Source organism: Centruroides sculpturatus, unplaced genomic scaffold, assembly GCF_000671375.1.
Source record: "Centruroides sculpturatus isolate CEXI.00-Female unplaced genomic scaffold, Cexi_2.0 scaffold299, whole genome shotgun sequence".
Taxonomy (NCBI): Eukaryota; Metazoa; Arthropoda; class Arachnida; order Scorpiones; family Buthidae; genus Centruroides; species Centruroides sculpturatus.
Window position 1 is genome coordinate 367523 of NW_019384485.1, and position 19436 is coordinate 386958.

The 19436-nt window shown below is 35.0% G+C and overlaps 2 protein-coding genes across 4 annotated transcripts in view; both read left to right on the forward strand.

Annotated features, from left to right (window-relative positions):
• Nucleotides 1-8912, forward strand: part of LOC111621569 (ubiquitin carboxyl-terminal hydrolase 48-like) — a 75531-nt gene extending 66619 nt beyond the window's left edge. The window contains exons 31-33 of the mRNA XM_023363751.1: nucleotides 7502-7550; nucleotides 7636-7662; nucleotides 8192-8912. Coding sequence (XP_023219519.1) covers nucleotides 7502-7550; nucleotides 7636-7662; nucleotides 8192-8214 — 99 coding nt within the window. The 3' untranslated portion in view covers nucleotides 8215-8912. The remainder of the gene's footprint in view (nucleotides 1-7501; nucleotides 7551-7635; nucleotides 7663-8191) is intronic.
• A 5078-nt stretch (nucleotides 8913-13990) lies between these two features.
• LOC111621562 (zinc finger protein rotund-like) overlaps nucleotides 13991-19436 on the forward strand; it is a 177492-nt gene continuing 172046 nt past the window's right edge. Inside the window, exons 1-2 of one of the 3 annotated variants that reach the window (XM_023363739.1) lie at nucleotides 13991-14026; nucleotides 15530-15610. In XM_023363739.1, the coding sequence (XP_023219507.1) occupies nucleotides 14006-14026; nucleotides 15530-15610 (102 nt within the window). In that variant the 5' untranslated portion in view covers nucleotides 13991-14005. Of the gene's footprint in view, nucleotides 14027-14178; nucleotides 14332-15529; nucleotides 15611-19436 lie in introns of those variants that run through there. The other 2 variants (XM_023363740.1, XM_023363741.1) reach the window with 2 other exon arrangements.

Genomic DNA, 19436 nt, shown 5'->3' on the forward strand with positions numbered 1-19436 from the left:
CAAACAGCTAGAATTTAAATGTATATATATAATGAATGATTGATTTTTAAGAAAGAATTTCCTTTGTAAATTGTGTTTTATCTCTTGTTAAAACATGATTTTGAAAGAAAAATGTTCAATAAAATGAAATTTTCTTATGCTATTATAACTTGTAACATACCATCATCATCAGTTGGATTTTATGGATTTTGTAGGCTTATTATCATTATCTTTCTTTTTTTTTACTTTAAGATATTAAAATAAAATGATTACATTATTATTCTTTAATTTTACAATTTTATTTTTACAAAATATCCATAACTTTTTTATCTTAAATAATTATTTCTAATTTTATAATTTAAATATAAATTATTTTCTTACCAAATTAGGTTATTGTGAATATCTTGTAGAATATCATTACAATTCATTCTAAACACCGTAGGTTTTATATAAGAGAAAAAAAATTATATTTTAAAGGAAAAAACACTTCAATGTATCTTGTATGTTGTTAATTTGTTATTAATATATGTTTTTTTAAATACTTTTGATTCAATGGACTTTTGGCAATAGTGGATACTTTTTTCTCAATTAGTCCATTAATTTGAGGGCCCACTCTATATCTAAAATAAAAGTATATGAAATTAACTCATAGTTATCTATGTAATATGTATGTATGTATATATAATAGATAAAAATTAAAGAGTATTTATTTAAAGCAATTCTATTTTATCATCATCATCATTAATCTTGATTTAGCATAATACCACTAATTATGGTGATTTTACTCTAAATCAACTATAGTAGTATGATATGTAGTGGCTTAGTACACTCTCTAAACAATGAATGCAATTATCTGTATTCAAAATGGAATTCAAATCCACAATATAGTGAATTAGGAATAACACCTTAAAATGCTTTTTCATCAAATCTATTAACAATTTTTCTAAAATATTAAATAAAGAATCAGTATAAAATATTTGCTCCTGCTTTTAATTGACATTTCATTCAGAAATTGTAAATACAGATGACAAGTAATCTTTTATTTTATTTATGAGGGAATTATTAAATATTTTAAATTGCTTAGTTCAGTTTGATAATTAAAATGTATGCTTTCTTAATCATGTACATAGATTTATTGAGACAATCAAAATTTTTTCTGACATTGTGCAATTATAGATCTATTTTGAGAGATGTATCTCAATTCAAGTTTGTATTTAATGTCAATTGAGAGTTCTGTTAAAAGTAATAAGAATCAATAGGATACTGATATTTATTATTATTAGCAAACCTGCACTATCTTGCCTATCTATCATGCAGGATACTGCAAGTTTTTTGCCTTAGTTATCAGATTTTTTTGACACCTGTCTTTATCCAGTTCTGAGGTCCACTTAGCCTCTTATCAAATAAATATTTGAGGGTGATCTTGGGGTTTAGAAGTGACTAGATTAAGATGCTTATCATGCCAATTTGTTTTAATACTGACAGCTGTGTAGCAATAGATTGGGTATTACTCTTACTTACATTTTATATGTGCAAGAAAGTTGATTACACTTTATTTTAATATGATTGTATATATATTAATTCATATGGCTAAATCGTATAATATACTATTTAATATTAAATACAAGAAGAAAGTTAATAACTCTATGATGATAAAGATAACTGTTCCTAATTTATGTAATGTATAATTAATATTATTATCCTTATACAGGATAAGAATAGTTAAAATTAAAAATGATATAAGTGAGCATGCTATTATAAATATTTTATGAATGTCAAAATCAGCATTTGATTTTGACATTCATAATATTTGCTTAAATTGGTATGAGTTAACCATTAAAAAAGAAAATTCATGTAGAGAATTTTCTTTGTTATTGTAAACAATGAAGATTAAAATAATAGTAATATATAGCTAGTTTTAGTTTCTAGAAGCTTTGAAGATTTAATTATCTAAAGATTTTTAAATCATTTTCACTCTGCATCCTGAATGTCCTCTTTTGTGGACAGAATTATACACATTTTGAAAGTACTGAGATAAATTAAAGTTCTTGAGTAAATAAATAAGTAATCTCAGTTTTACTTTTTGTAGTTTTAAGTGTAAAATCCTAGAAGTGAAATTGAAACAGATGATAGTGGTAATTTAATAGAAAACTGTTGACTGTTTTCATTCATAGTCAAAATATTATGTGAAAATTATTGATGCGTTTTGTGATTTTGATTAATCTCTGGAATTTTTTAATGTATTTGTTTTTAACATATTATTGGTTTATATAACTTTTTCGTTGATTTTTTTCCTACATAATTCTTCTTCTTTTTCTTCTACACAAATATTACCAAATTGTTAGAATTGAGAGAATTATGCACATTTTATATTATTGTTTAAAGATTAAAGCAGTACAATGTTGAGTCATCAATGCTATAAAAATATTTACTATATTTATATATGGTTAATTTTATGTTTTGGCAATTGCAACCAGCACTAATAGTTATGTTCATCAATTTAAAAAGTTTGATTGCATACTTAGTATGCAAATTTATATTCACATATTTGTTTAAAGTATGTGATAGAGTCTACAAAGTATTTTATTCTATACTTATCAATGCAATGCACAGAATTTTATGCATTTCAAGATTAAAAATGACATTATAATAACAACTTAAAAATTTTTAATCATAACATCATTTTAACATTACATAAAATGAAACATATGTATTAAATTTTTAATTTTTTCTACTCTAATTAATTAACACTACGAAGGCTGTTTTTTTTTAGGCTTATCATGAGTTTAGCCATGCCACAATTGGAGTAGCCAGATGATGAACAACATATCAATGGCAGACTGCTTATGAAAAGTTTGAGGCTCCTGACCAATACTTGAACCCACATTCTTCCAAATTGGCAGGCAGCACTTTTACTGCCTTTGCTATGAAATGAACAATTTAAAAAAACGGCATACTTATAAACTGGAATTGTATGATCAAATAAACAACACCTAAATGTGATTTCCAGCAAACAATAAATAACAAATTTACTGCTCAAATGTTTTAGCCATCATTTAGATACCCTCATCAGGAATGAATACATAAAAAAACAGTTCTATCATTCAAACTTTGCCGCATTCCATCTGATGAAGGCCTCTAAATGATGGTGAAAAATGTTTAAGCAATAAATTTGTTATTTATTGTTTGCTGGAAATTGTATTTAGGTGTTGGTTATTTGATGAACAAATTTTTAGTGTGACCCATTAATATTCCATATTTTAAATAAATATGTACACAAAAGCTTTTACATTTTGTACCGTCATTCTAAACTGACAAATGTGACTGTTAGTGCTGACTGCAAAATGCCAAAACAAAATTAGCAACTAAGAACATCCAAGAATCCATCTGTTAGTATATAAATTTATTAGTTTCTAAATAATTTTTTGTATATTTCTGTATATAAATAGTGATTAAAATTATAGATTTTATAAGAGTATTTTGCTTATTCTGAATATATGTAGACATTCAGTATGTATTAATTATCATCAATAAATATAATATGTTGTGTTTTATCATTTTAATACTATTTAGTATTTTTCTTAGATTAAAAGTCAAGTAAATCAATTTAAATTAAAACTAAAATTGCAAGGATTTATTTATTTATTAATTTATTTATACAGTAATTAAATATTTGATTAAAAGTAAGCTTGGGATATAAATATTTAAATCCTTGAGATATTTAATTTTTAATAGCTTTGCAAAAACTCAGGCACTTCTCAACTGGATTTGTTTTTAAATGTTTAATATAGATTATCATTGATTTTTTTTCACTTTTAATCGATGATTATATTGTAAAAAATGTATGTAAATTTTACAATTTGTTTAATAGAATTAAGAGTTACGCATTTAAGATTTCATTAAAAAGTACAGTTAATGTTTTATTAACTGAAAATCTTTATTTATGGCAAATTATTAATGTTGTATAACAAAAAGATTGGATTATTTTTTTAGCAATTACCTCATAAATATTTTATTAAATGCTTTTAGAATTCTAAGTCTATTCTTAGAATATGGACTCTCTGTTCAGAAACTTCATCAAATGATTTGGTCTTTTTCAGAAGTTACAACAATTAGAATTATTCATAAAATATTGTAATGATAATGCTTAGGAAACAGCTTTGAAGATATCTGATTATTTTCATCACATTTTGAAGTTGAGTATTTATTGGGTTTCTAGCATTGTATAGCATTGATATATCAAAATATCAATGCTATATCTTGATAAATAGGTTGTTTTAATGAAACACAATTTAGTATTCACTTAAGTGATGGATGCTTCTTTGATTGAGAAACATCCGTGCTTATAAGACTTGTAACTGTGATTACCAAAGAACATCTTTATGAACTCCCTCATGAATTAGACTATGGTTTCTGTTAAATCAGATATGTAATTTTTAGGAAGTCACTTAACTGAATAGGTAATTTTGTATGGTATAAAACTTACCATATAAATTATGTGCTCATTTAAAGAAACGAACATAAAAAGAAATCTTTATTTCCATTATGGGAACCAAATCCACATATAATAACACACTGTGCAGTTTTGACCTATTACTTATTGGTTTTTCTCCAGTGGAGAATTAATGTCCAATTGTTCATCATTTCTTTCAGTCATATTTTGCCAAATATTATTACTTACTTAGGAAATATTGGTCACAAGACTTGATTTTCATGTTTAAACAGAAGAAACAATATAGTTTTGTACAGTTAGTGTTCAGTTTGAAAAAATTAACAGTTCCCATTAAACTTTAAAACAACAGAAACAATACAATAGAGTAATTTATAATAGCATGATTATTTTTAAACAATCGTGAGAATATATTAATTAAGTGGACTTCAAAAAATAAGATCAGTGATAAATTATTTAAATTTTTACTCAAAAGTTAATTTATATGATTGCCCAAATATCAGTTTACCATTGTAAAGCCTAAATTGCTATCTTATTCAAATACTTAACAATATTTATAAAGTTTGTAAATAATAAAGTACATAAATTATAATGCATTAACAGATTTCGTTTATAACTCACATTTACAAGCGCATCTGGAACACACAAAACACGGTTAACTGACTTTTGGACCAATCTATATAGTATTTTATTTCATTGAATGAATGTTAATGTATACAAATAATAAAATTGTTAAATACATAAAGCAAATAAATTGGATTTTATCTTCTTAAGGTCATCTTTAATAAAATATTACACTATTTACTTTAGAATGAAGGTATTTGGTTTTTATAAATGCAGGTTTATTTTTTACGTTTAAGATTTATTTACGTATAAAATATAAAAATTTGTATGGCTTGAAATTGTTCATGAGTCGAGAAAATATAATGCATTTAGAAAAGTATTCAGAATTAATCCTTTTATTTCAAGCTTTGCATTTTATCTTTTTATATGCTAATAAATTTATAATTATATAGATTTTGTTATAAACAGTGTTTTAAAACACTAATTAAATCATTTAAATCTTTTATAATTTATTTAATGAATTATTGTTATTAAAATTCAAACCTTTTTTATAAAAAGCATTTTTCTTAGTAGATTAAGTTTTGTTATAGTTTTACATAATTATAATCATTATATTTAATCAAAGATATTAAGATGATATTTGCTTTAGCAAGAATTATAAATATGATAAAAATTTGTCTTTTTTTTAAAAAAAGAAAAAAAAGGGAAAATTACCAATATTTAAATTAGTGTAAATGACTTTTGGCACTGTTTTATGAATGAATATCTACTGCTTTAAAACAAATATGCTTCCAGGCCCAAGTCCGACATTTCAATATCAAAAACTCTCTTTTATATACTCAAAAACATTTTTAGAAGTAAGTAAATAAATATGTTTTTCGGGATTTTCGTTATTTCATTATATGAAAATTTGCTTTTTTCCCTTCTAATTTTATTTATAAAAATGTTCTATTGCTCATATTTATCTCATTATGTAAATGAAAGGTAAGAATTAGAAACAGCCCTTCTTCTTTTACCCTTTCTTCTAATGCTTTTAAATTGTTTCTAGAGTTTTTAATTATCTCATCCATGCCGAAAGGATATAATAATATAGTACAAAATTCATTTTTACAAAAGAAGTTCTTCCTCTTCCAAATGGACTTTTTGGAACTTTGACCTCTGATATCTCTTTTTTGTGCCAGGACAGGTCTCATTAATTTTAATGCTGCTTCAGTTAGTTTGTAAGAAGTAGGACTCTGTTACTATTAGTATTGGTTAACTATAAATTTGCTCGATAATTTTATCACCTTTAGTGTTATCTGGCTTTCTAAAATAAGAATTATTACTATTGACATTTAGTATTTTATTTTTTTATTATATTTAACTGGATTCATTTCAAGGATGAGGAGGGAGGATGGTGTCTATAAGGTTAGAACACTAGTGAAAAGTAGTAAATGCATTTAGTGATTCATTTGATAATTCTAGCTCCTTTAATAATATCTGACATGCTAAAATAAGAATTGTAACTGGTGGCATTCACTATCTTATATTTTAAAGTTATTTAACTTAACTAGATTCACTTAGGGAATAAGGAGGAGGAGGATGCTGTTGAATGCTATACGTTTTGAACACTGATGAAAGATAGCTGATGAGTTTAAGTAAAGGGAGAGAATGGAAAGAAAAGGGAATTTTAATTGATTCAAAAGTTTAAATTTTAATAATGCAAAGTAATATGATTAAAAAGAAGATATTTAAAAAACACTCGCACCATTATCAATTCAATGAGCGAAGGTTTCATATCACGTACGAGAGATAAATGATTGAAACTTATCTGGAGCTTTAGTAGGATAATCAGTAGCACTTCACGTGATAAGAATAAATTTTCGCTTAAAAACTTGGAATAGTCGAAGACGGACGAAATAATACTTAAAACCGTCATCGTAGAGAGACTAGTCCAGATCGATGCGACCACCATCAATAAGCATTAGTCAGATGTAACAAGTGAAATTTTCGCTCCGATCGGGATAATAAAACTCGTAAACTTATAAGTCGACATTTATTTTTATCAGATTATCCCCCCGGATCAAACAAACGACGGAATTTATTTTGTCATCCTAACTGCTCTTCAACAGGAAACGGGAGCAGTTTCTTGTATTGACCCTTTCTAAAAAAATGCAACAGTTGTATATAAGTACTGCTCGAATTGTCATTTTAATTTGTTAAGAATATCGACGAGTCGGAGGGGGGATAGTTTCGTGGATACGTAGAGAGCGAGACACCAACGTGGTGGTGTTTTGGGGAAACGGGTTTGTTGACCAGAGCAGTCACCCGGTCGAAACATCCTGTTTGTAAACTTGCCGACCTGGCATCTGGAGCACAGATGAAATATCGTTGGATGTAGCCTGGAGGCATTCTAGAAATCCTATCTGATAGAAACCCTGTAAATATAAGTGTACATAATTTTGGGTGGATGTTGGTAATTTGTCATCGGACAACGTTGTAATTACTTTGACGTTTTTCTCTCCTCAGGCAGATGAACCGAGCGAAGAGACCATTGTTATGGAAGATTATTTGAAAGGTAATTTAGTTAACTGGCAGAATACGAAATCGGTTAATTCGATGAAATGTGGCATCAAATAAAAATCTTTTTATTCTATTTTCAGCCGCGGTGCCAGAAACAGGATTCAAAGGTAAATTATTATTATCATCTGTATTATCTGTCGGCTATCGAATGTATGTCAGTAGTGTTTCCATCGATTTTTACTTCCCGATGGACTTCTGGTCACTTTTCTTTTATGGGTCGACCGCACCAAGAAATATGATCGTGATGTCAAAGATGCCGACCGAGGATCGTTACTCTTGCTTGCGAGTTGTCCACTCTCGCTTACCTGACCTGGAACAGAGAAAGCCATCCTTCATTCTCCTCCCCGTGGTCAAAGAATCAGTTAATGGCCTTTACCGAGGTGAGAGGGTCACTTCCAAACATTGTTTAATAGTTTCGGAGGGAGGAAGTTGCCGAGACTTCGGATGTTAGCGGTGGATTTCTTTTTTTCAAATCGACAACTAATAGGGCTTTAAAATCGGTAGCAAAGTCCGAAGACGGATTGTCTCTTAAGAGAGACGTCTCACTGCGAAGTTAAACATTAACCGGTGTGTTGAAAACCGATGGTTCTCACCTAAATTTAGACTTATGTCTTTCTTTTTCTTCTTTTTTTTAAGGGACAGAGTTAGTGAAGAGTTAGGAGTGCTTCGGCATCAGAAATCCTTCAGTATTAGCACGTGACAGCGTATACATCGAGCAGCACTTGACTTCGTTGGATCCTACTCTTAGCGATTATAGAAAGCATTCCAGCTTACCCCGAGAAGGAAAATAAATTTTTGGACGCTAAAAGTGTTGCCAATGAAATCAAGTCATATATTTGAGTGGCCCCTTTTTTTCTTCTTTAGGAAAAAAATAAAAAATAAATAAATAAACTGAACCGTGCGCTGTTACGTTTGACTTTTGCTATCTCGTTTTTCTTTTTTTTTCTTTTTAAAGTGAACCAATGCAAGATCTGTTAGTTCCGAAGTGATTATAAATGTAAAGGTCAATGCTCCGGTTCTCCCGATACCCCGAGATCTCTGGGACACCGAACTAAAGTGTCCTTGGCAGTCTGTGGTTGATGAGTCGTAACAGTGATCCTTCGTCTGTAATGACCGCTACATAAGGCTGCTCACTGTATATTATTGGAGTGGGAGGGAGTCTAAAATGTAAAGACGGATGGGCATTTATATACATATGCATATAGAAGTGTATCCGATGACATCAATTGAAATAAAGTAGATAATTCTATTTGTCTGCTGGATTTCTCTACATAAATTACTCACTCGGTTATATAACCGACACTTATTGTTAGCGCAGTTATTGTTAAGGATTTGGCAGCCTTTAAGAAGTCTTAACCGCTAGTCTGCGAAAATGGCATTCGCTTCCATCTCCTCGTAGGATTGTAGCTTGATTGATTGCTTTACTGTCACGACGCGAACTTTCCTCCAACTGTAAACTAAGCGAAATCCGCTACTAGAAATCCCGGCTTTCTTTGAAAAGATACCCCCGAGTAACCAAAAATTCGACCAGTATTTTAAAAATTTCCAGTCGAAGGTTGGAAGTAGAACCAAAAGAGAAAGGAACTAGAAGAAGAGCAGGAGCTCGAACGTCTTCTTTTTCCTCTACCGCTCTTCATATTAATTTATCAATTTTAATCGATGTAAAGACAAAACATTTATCCGCTGCGATCGATAATTTTTGGAAAAGCCAAAGCACTGGCTACACCACGTAGCAAAATGCGAATATTGTAGGAAGCGGCGGCGAATCTATTCATCAATCGAACGAGCTGCCATCAAAGAAAAGCCTTAGAAGTGAGACTATCTCTTCCGTGAATAGTTTTTATAATCACTTCATTAGCCGAAGAAAGTATTAAGTAGTTTGTCTGAATGGAATATCGACAAGTGGGTTTCTACACACCGCCCCAAAATAAAGGATATTACTTAAAAGTATGTTGAATAGGCTCCCGCCTTTTAAAGAAATTAGTGAAAGTAGCTACCAAACTGCGGATGGGATGCTCGCAACAACAACAATTTTTTAACCATTTTTTTTCTTTTTTGCCTTTGTCGGCCTCCTCCGCTCCTACGACGATAAAGCGCGTACTAAATAATAATTAAACGTTATAATGCGGAAACAAATGCGTCGGATAAGGTGTAAAATCGGGGTAAACGAGCCAAGGTCGGTCGGTAGGATCGGTATTAAGGAATGCAATCTTTTGGTATCGGCCATCTCCTCAGACGAGCGGCTTCGTTCAAAGTAATGATTCTCCAACTCCCGCAGGAGTTCGAGAGGAACGGCAACTCGTTGGAGCAGAACAGATTATATGTTAGGCCCTGTAAAATTTTAACGTTGACATAGAGACCAGTCGTGGGACCAGATGTTTTTCCCTCCGCTTTAATTCCTCCCCCACTCTTAAATTCGCTATTGTTCCTCCCCTGCCGCGTTACGTCTTACGAGAGAGAGAGAAATTTTGTGAATTTGACAATAATTTTCGTTGTTCCCTTTCGAAAACAATATATATATACACTATAACCGATCTGAGAAGTCACCTCGTAATAACATCGCTCGCTTTTATCGCGCTCCCTATTAAAAATAATGGCCTACCGGAGATTCGGTTAGGCCAGATAATGAGACGTAACACGTAACAGACTGTCACACTTATCTGCAATAACATCTATAATTAGAGATAATGAAATAAAGCCGTGGATAATTTAAATTGTTATCCACATTAAGAGAGTCTGATTGTCTGCAACGATTATACGATCCGATACTCGGACTTACTCTTCTTAACCCTTTAATAGCTAACTACCCTATTGGTTAACCATCGTTGTTTTGTAGATAGGTGCCACCACCGGCATTTTATTATTACGCTTTAGATAAAATCGTTCTTATATCTCGTCTTTGGTAAAGAGAAGATGGACTCCATTTTCCACGCTCGACTCTCGACTCGATACTGCACTTAATGACAATCAAAGAAACGGATTTACTCGATGGTCCTTCCAAATGCAAATAAACCATTTACGGATCTCCGCCACTTTAAATATATTTAAATTGTCGGTCGGTAATTTTCGTGGAATTTCCTACCCCCGTAAAAGGGGTAATTCCACTCTAACCAACGATTTTTTTAAAATGTTTTCTCATGTTTCTGACCGGAAAATAGCGACTCTACGTGAAAATATGGCTGCTGCTATCTGCGAAAAACAGAAAAAAACATTTAAACGTTAGTCGAGTGGTACACCATGACTAACATATTTCGGTGCTCGGAAAGTATTATTAAAAGGTCAGTTCTAAGCATCAAGCATTCGCCTAAATTACCTTTAAAGGTGTTTGCGCCAATTTTAGGTAAACGGTAAATTTAATATATAACAAAAAAAATTTGGTTTAAAATATTTCAAAAGCTGATTTAGAACACGTTAGAAAAGATTTTTTTGAAGAATCGATCGTTGCCCGCGGATTACAGATTTCCAAAAATACTCCTCCTCCGAGTTTTTAGAGTAACAAAATGGAGCGATTCGTCCCATTTTCCCCATTGGAATCCGGCGAATTTTCAAAATTTAATAAGTAAATATCTTTATTGACGTTTCGAACTGGTGGGAACGTGCCAAAAAAATTGTTACGTCACCGATTATTATAACTCCTTAACTAAATTCACGTTGGCTAACGTTAAATTTTGGTATATTTTGTAAAGTGAATGTCGTCTCGAATGACTTTTTTTGTATTTTTTTTCAATATTAAGACAAGGCTTTGAACTTTGTAACGCCGACTACAATACGCATGCGCGCGACGTATCCAAAAACCAGTTTCCGACGTCCGTAATTAAGTTTCGTAAAGAAAATTACATCGTTCGTCCGAGAGGTGGCAGCACAAAACAACCGAACGTAGAATTAGTCGGAAGGTAAAATATATGCGGTCCTGAAAGAACGTCAGGAATTTTTAATATATTATAAGCGTCGGACGATTTGAGAGAATAAAGTTAGGCCGGCGCTTTTAAAAATGTAAATACAAATATTTCTAGTAAATTGTTTCTCTAAACGATGGAAATTTAACGGTGACGTAATAAAAAAAAATAGTCCACGCTATGCGTAATCACGAGGTCGGAAGGTCGAAGTTTTCCACGGCGAATTTTATTCGAATCTGGTAGAGAAACAATCAAGTAATTGGTAGAAAATTACGTACGAGGAATATACTTAACGAGTCGATTATCGATATCGCAAACCACGAAGCCGACTACTACCAATTATTATCCATTTCCAGAATGAGTTGCGGCCACTAACGAAAACGCCATAGCATTGATAGATGACCGACCTCACGCCCCCTGGCCGCAAATATTGCTCTTCGAAGAAATAGGACCGCAGTAACTGTAGACGGAAAAACTTCGTATTTTAATTATTCCAAAAAGATCGGGTTCGAAATACAAAGTTCTCTCTTTTCCCCCTCCGTTCTTCTAATATAGCGGAATTAATTTCGGTAATTAAACGAGTATAGGTCTGTTCGCGTGTCATTTCGCAATACTTTTGTTACCCGGTAATTTAATGGTATTTAATTAGCTCTCTCGGTTATGTCCCTTTGGCTAACGTGGCGAATATATCAAGCCGGACTAATAGTTACCACTCCGATTAATCGGGGTTGGAGGCAGAACGGAAGAGCGGGGATTGCTCTTCATAACTATTTAATGCCGATGCACTTCGACTCCGTATTGTCCGCTGCATGCAGTTTCTATTCACCTCTTAATGAATTACCCAGTCCAGGTAGGAGTGCGTGTCTTTAACCAACTAATAGTTTTATGATGGAATCGGATATTAGCCCCCGACCCGAATAATAATCGTTTTTCCTAATGACCTAATAAGAAAGATTAAACGCCGCACCGCTCTTTTACCTTATACGTCCGTTTGTCTGTATGGCACGAATCACGTTAAAGAATCTATCGGATAACTTCGCTTCTACCTCTATTATTATTTAAATTATAGCTAATTCCGTGCCGTGCTTCCGCCACTCTTTTCAAATTTTAAACGATCGAATGACACTTTTTTTCCTAAATGCAATTTAATTTGGAATATATTAACCGTATTTAAGTTATAGTTTTGTATATGTAGAGATGATAAAGGCATAAAAACAACGATGCGAGCTTTAAATAATTATTTAATTCATTTAATTAAAGTTAAAATACGTAAAATTCTTATGACATGTCGCGATTTAAAGTACAAAAACAAATTTTTGAATCGTTTCTAAAAGTGAATTCTTTTACTTATCAATTTTAATGTTAAATAATGACATTTTTATCGTCGGTTATAAATAATATCAAATTTTATCGACAGAAAAAAGAATTTATATACTAAATTCTGTAAATAAATACAATTTTTCTATTTTGCCATTGATTTTCTGTTTAGATCGTACATAACCCATTTATGCTTTAAGACATTTTAAAAGACATCGATTAACATTCGACTCGAGGTTTTTTCCTTTACGTTTAGCCTAGTTTTCGGGCCTTCGGGCTTCTAAACTTGTCAAAAAAATTTTTATTCGACAAACGAGAGCGAAGTTCGGATAAGGTATTCGAACGGAACTTTCTGTTTTTTAAGAAAATGGCGCGTTACAAACGCCAGGATCGATGACGGAATGGATTTTTGTAGACTCTAATTACCGATCGGCGGCCATTTCCGAAGGCCTTTTAAAAAGTTCGTAAAGAAGAGGCTCGACGGCAAATGTCTTAACGTTTCTGCGGAAGATCGAGATGCTGAAAGATTTGTAGAGGAACCGAATCTTCGAGTGTTTCCGAACTCCATTTTGGATAAATTGACGAATGAACCAAAACTTGGCTCCAAAACAACCGACTTCTACTTTTTTCCGGACGAGAAAGAAGCTTTTAATTAAATAGTTTTATTTGAAATAACCATTTCGTTCATTTCCGATCTTTAATTAACCAATCGGAAGACGTATAATAATTCATTAACCGGATCCTAAGAGTTGATTTCTGGCAGGGGGCGTTTACTTAAACGCCCCCTGCTAGAAATCAACTTTTCGGCCTGGTGACGTCATAAGTGAGATTTAAAAAAAAACATGATGATCAAAATTGCGGAGGTATTACGGAGTGATCCTTTTTTTATTCGAGTTTAATGGAGGAGCGGTTTTTAAAGGAGGCAAACAAAAGTAGAACATTTTAATAAACCGAGTGTCGTCCGTTAATTACGAAAAGCCCCCCTATTGATATATCAAAGTGACGAACCGCTCTCTATGCAGACCGCGCAGACCCTGCCCCTTTTCTCCCTCTCCGGCACCGTTCTTTTCTTTCAGCTTCCTACCTTACAGTCAGAGTTCCCCTTTGACGCGGTCCCGTCGGCATACGAACACGTTCTCTGCCCACAGTTGCGCAACAAACGGCAGTCCCGCCGGTTTTCGTTTCACCACGTGCCGGTCCCCCGTACGAAAATTTTCACTCCACGAAACCCTCGGTCATGCTGGACAGCAGTTCTCAGGTAAGAGCGCTCCCGATTTAAAAGTTCGAATATCCGAACGCATTCCATCACTCAGAACAGCTTTTGTTTAACGTGGCTCGATCCGAACGGGCAATTATCCGATAGGAAGGGAAAAAAAAAATGCTCTTTTCTTTATTGCTTTCGCCTGCCACACGGCGCAGCGCGCCATCTTTCAACGGACGGCCGTACTATTTTTATGAAGTTGCTGGCTGCTTATCGAAAACATCCAAGATGGCCGAAGGTAGTGGAGCGTTGTTTTTGTCAATGTAAATAAGAGCAACGTGCGTCGTCCGTTCCCATCCGAGGTAGGTTATTTAATGGGGCTACGATTTAGTTTGCGGATATGGCGGATAGCTGGTGGTGCCGCGGTTCGGTCGGGGCGACGACCCGCGGGCGCGGGACCGACGTTCTTGCACAAAAAAGCCGAATGGTTCGCTTTTGGATCGTGCAAATCGCGGCAGTTTTTGTGTGGCTGCCTACTTAACTAGTCGCGAACACACCACGCACTCTCCTTAACCCGCTTTAATCCCGGGTCGCCTTTCGTCGATTTTAATTGGTTAATTAGAAATTATAATAATGAACTATCATAATTTAGCCAGAAGAGCCCGCTGGGCGCGTTACGCTACGCGACGCGACGCGTATGGTCGCGTCCGTACCCTACTCGACTTGGCTTGGACATATACACCATGTCGGAATTCGAATCATCGTTCCGTTCGAGCACGCGTTTAGTATCTGACATAAATTTCGTACGCGTCGTAGTCGACCGGTCGGGGTGATAGCGCATGACGTCGACACGACCGATTCGCGTGGTGTTCTGGTTGGGTGATCCCAATACGAATGTAAGTAAGTTATCCGGCCACGTGAGTCGTCGTTACGCTCGTGCAGCGAAAGCTATAAGCGACGCGCGTCGGGTCCGTTTGCGAATTCTTAATGGCGCCGACGCATCGGTGAGGACGGTGTGGTCCAATTTTTTACTTTTTTTTTATTTATTTTTTCCTTCTAGATTTTAAAAAGGGGATTAACCGTAACTTCCTTTATTGGGAGTGACCGTTAACCGATGGAAGCGCAGTCAAAAGAGCGGGCGAGGGTGAGCGATAAGAGCGTGCCGGTGAGATACTCTCTCCATGAATGAGACGTCCAGACAAGCTCTGTGAGACCGGCAGCTGTTGTGTCTAGACTTCGATGCTGGGAAAGTTTGCGGGGAAGACGGGGGAGCGACCCGACTGGTTTGAAATTTATGTCTCTCGGTACCTCCCCCGGTTAATGACGAGTAAAACGTCATCATTATCACACCGCAGTAACCTTGGCCCTTAATACTATCGAAGCGCAAAACAACGATTTTTATTTATGTGGACGAGTTTTCGAGTCGAAGTTCGTAACTCGTTCGCAAACACCGGACGTTTATCGACGTTCGCAGTTTAATCGAATTAGCGGGCCGCGCAATCCCCCCTTCAGTTGTGTTTCCTTTGAAGTGTATGTTTATATATTGCAATTTGATTGCAGATTATGAACAAGTGTGCGAGGAACTCGGAAGGGAAGAGGCTAACAGAACAAGATTTCTCGTATTTACCTCGTCTGATCAAGGTATTTTGCATGGAGAAGGTGTATTTTGTCGCGTCGATGTCACAGAGCAGGGAACAGAAGGAAAAAAAAAGAAAAAAAAAAAAAAAGGCTTTTTCGCGCCAGGCCAAATGGGTCAGACAGCACGCGGTACTCCCCGCCATTTTTGCCTTCCCCCAGTCTAGATGGAGGAAAGGGCGCGGGGAACTACCAGACGTTGACAAAAGTCTCGACGGGGTAGAGAACGTTTTCCGTTATTTGGCTCCCCGAATTTCTCTTTTAATTAATTGTTTACCGTGTGGTAAAAGTAGAAATTTGGGGATCGAAGCCAACACGCGAATGCGGCTCGAACCTCCCTCCTGTAGTTTGGGAAATGGGTAATGGAAGTTGGTTGGGGAAATGACTATTAATAGATGCTAATGCGAGAAAGGAGAAGTGTGTCCGCGGGACCAGATAATGTAGCATTGTGTTTGGTCCGGTAACGAAAAGTGGCCCCGAGCCGCGTCGCTAAGCACACGATCATTATAAGTCGGTGGTTGGTCTTTGACCTCCAGCTCCAAACGAGAAATCTGTCGTTTTGCCCATGGGAATGAAGCCTTAATGGGCAAGTGGAAAAGCGCGAGACAAACTTTACGGACCGACAAGTCGACGCGGAAAACTTGGTGCAATGTTTAGATAAGTCGAGAAAATAAGGTTTAAAAATAATTCTTTATCGGAAAAATCACGGGGTCGAGCATTCAAGGTCGCCGCCAGGTAATCTCTTCGAGGCCGAAGTCTCCGAAAATCCGTCCGCGACAATAATCATCATAATTCTGTTTTGCCTCCGGGCCACCGACCCACTAGCTGCTCCTATCGAATCTTTTTCGCCACCTCCATTAAGGGGCTTCCGATTACTTCCAAGGATATTCCAAGGTTTCTCGGGATTTAATACTTAATAACGACAATTCGACCGTCGGATGAAACGTTGATGTCTAACACCTTTACCCTCCTCCCGTATGCGGCGTACGTAATTTCTTCTCCTCCTCCCCTCCATCGAGTCGAAAATTTTACTCCTGTGCCCGTTGTAGACCGTACCGTACCGTCAGTAGTACTCTGTACAAATATTTTTATGTCCGTTACGTAACGGCCGTAACGGCTCCACAAAAATTTATACGCCCATTGTAAGACGGCGTTAGTAGTTCATAAAAATTCGTATGTGCCCATTGTACATCAACCGTTAGTAGTTCCAAAAATTTATATAACGACCGTGTGACACTCGTAGTAAATTCATAGAAATTGATTTATGCGTTGTACAAATGTCATTAGTGGTTTGCGAAAATTTGTGTAAACGTTGTACAACAATCACTAATAATGTATGCTCGTTGCACAAAGCGTTAGGAATTCACAGGAATCCTTATATAATGTATAATATCTTTGTAGATAGAATCGCTAAAATTGATATATCGCACAAATGTCGTTCGTAGTTCGCAAAAATTCATTCATACGTGTTGTACTGTAGCCGTTTATGGAGTGACCTCATACAGTCATATGCCCATTGTACTAAGCATTAGTAATTTATGGAAATTCTTACGCTCCTCGTATAAATATCTCTAAAATTGATTTATACATCGTACATAAGTCATTAATAGTTTACAAAAAAGATAAATAGAGCATTAGTAATTCAAAGAAATTTATTCTTTTATTACACCAATGTTGCTAAAATTGATTTATGCAGCCTATCGTACCTACGTTATTAATAGTTTTCAAAATATCGTATGAACGTGTTGTACAGTAGCAGTTAATAGAGCAACATGGAAATATATACGCCCATTGCACAAAGCGTCAGTAATTCATATAAATTTGTACGCTTATTACATAAATGTCGCCAAAATTGATTTGCTTATTGTACGTACGTCATTAATAGTTCTCGAATTATCGTATACACGTGATACAATAGTCGATGGTAGGTAATAAAGCAAAGATTCGTACATTTATTGTACCACAATAGTTAATAGTTAACTTAGCCAGCGCATTGTGCAAATGCCGTTAGTAGTTCGCAAAAATCCCCATACACATCTGAACATCAAGCCGCCAGTAGTTAACTTGGCAAGCGCGCGTTATACTTAATTTTGGGAGGTTAAGTTACCCCAAAAAAAGCCTTTTTAATTCTTAAACGGTTAACAAGTTTCAATTGTTGGAGATTGGAGTAGTTAAGATCTTATCGCTACATTTTTTTCCTGCCTCTCGTCGACAAATAGAAAGAGAGGATTACAAATAAGGTAAAAATGTAAACTTAACCGGATTTCGATTTAAAAGACCAAAAAATGTTTGTGGTGGGAGAAGAGCGCGCTCTCCCGGATATTTGACTGCAATATAGAAGAAATAATTAATGTATCGCTGCTTGGTTTGCACGTGTTTTATTTCACGTGGGATAATAATTAGCGGGGAACATATTGCACCTGTAGAAACGTCGCAGGTAGATCCAAAGAAAGGATTCTAAAATAATTTCCTGCGAGCGGGATCTCCCGTTTTAATAGCCTATTACGTAAGTCACTTAAGTATTGTCTCGACCTTTTTATCGGATTTATTATTAAATCTCGGCGAATTTTCATCTCTTCCCGGCAAAACGATAGTCTCCATTAGCCTGGTGTTAAGTGCGTCACCGAAATAGCCCTACATTATTCTTCTCTTACTCGCTATGGGACGAATTGGCCCTCTTTACTTCGTAGAAAACTACACTGTTATTCGTGCTCTTATCGCAGGCGAAAAAATGGTCGCCGTTCTTGTGTAATTCGTAACTAACGGGGTTGCTGGTTAGTTTTAAAGAGGACGAGTGTCGTGTTGCGTTTTTTACTATTTTTGGTCGTCTATTTTTTGTCCCGTTTTTCGGAGTAACCGTTGTGTGTCGTTTGTACGCGCGAAAATATCCACTCGGAAGAAATAAAGCGTGCAATGCGTAGATGGCTTTTGTATTTGATCGATGACACGAAAAGATCTATCGGCAATTTCCTCTATACTCCGAGTCGAAGGGAGACAATGGCTTTTTCTCTATTCTTTTGCCTCCTCGCTACAAAACCCGAGCACCGTAACTAATATGCTAGACCGATAAATATAAAATATATTCAGTTTGCGAAGTTGGCAGCACTGTTTACGTACGTGTAACGATAGATGCACAGTCTATCGGTGACTTATGCGACGAGCGCCTCTTGTATCCGAAAAAGTCGCCAGGAAGACAAAATGGCCTACTGCACGTGTTGAAAAGTCGATTTTTTGGCATAAAACTTCGATCGATTATTATATAAAAAGTTTCACGAATGGTTAATAAATGACTTTTAGTGACTTGGTTCAGATTTATAAGAACTTTCTTTTTATAAATTTAGGGTGGTAAATGATAGGCCTTTTTATACAGAAGTCGAGTACTCGATTTATATCCAGGAGGGGGAGTTTCGAAGTCGATTTAATCTCGATTTGTAGTTTTGATGATATCGGACGTCGCGAGCGTTGTAATTTGCGTAAAGAGTTACAAAGTTAAGGAACTTAACTGGAGAGGAAGAACCTTATCGTCGATGACCCCTCGGGTTAAGGGGGAGGGTTTTGGAAATGGGGTGGCCATTGGGGTATTTTGTTTGGAGACGTGGCGCTCGATCGTCGGGAGGAGCGCGACCGAAATCAGTGCCTTATGTTTGTCACCGGGATGTATAGCAGGCAATGGCCATATTGATTAATACCTAGCAGTCGGAGCGTTGTCTGCAGTCAATATTTTCCCAAAGGCAGCATAGCGCTAATAACATTCTTTCTATCGCCGGTGACATTTCTCTAATTCACTTATAACTCGGCGCAGTAGTGTAATAAAAATTTTAACATTCCTCAA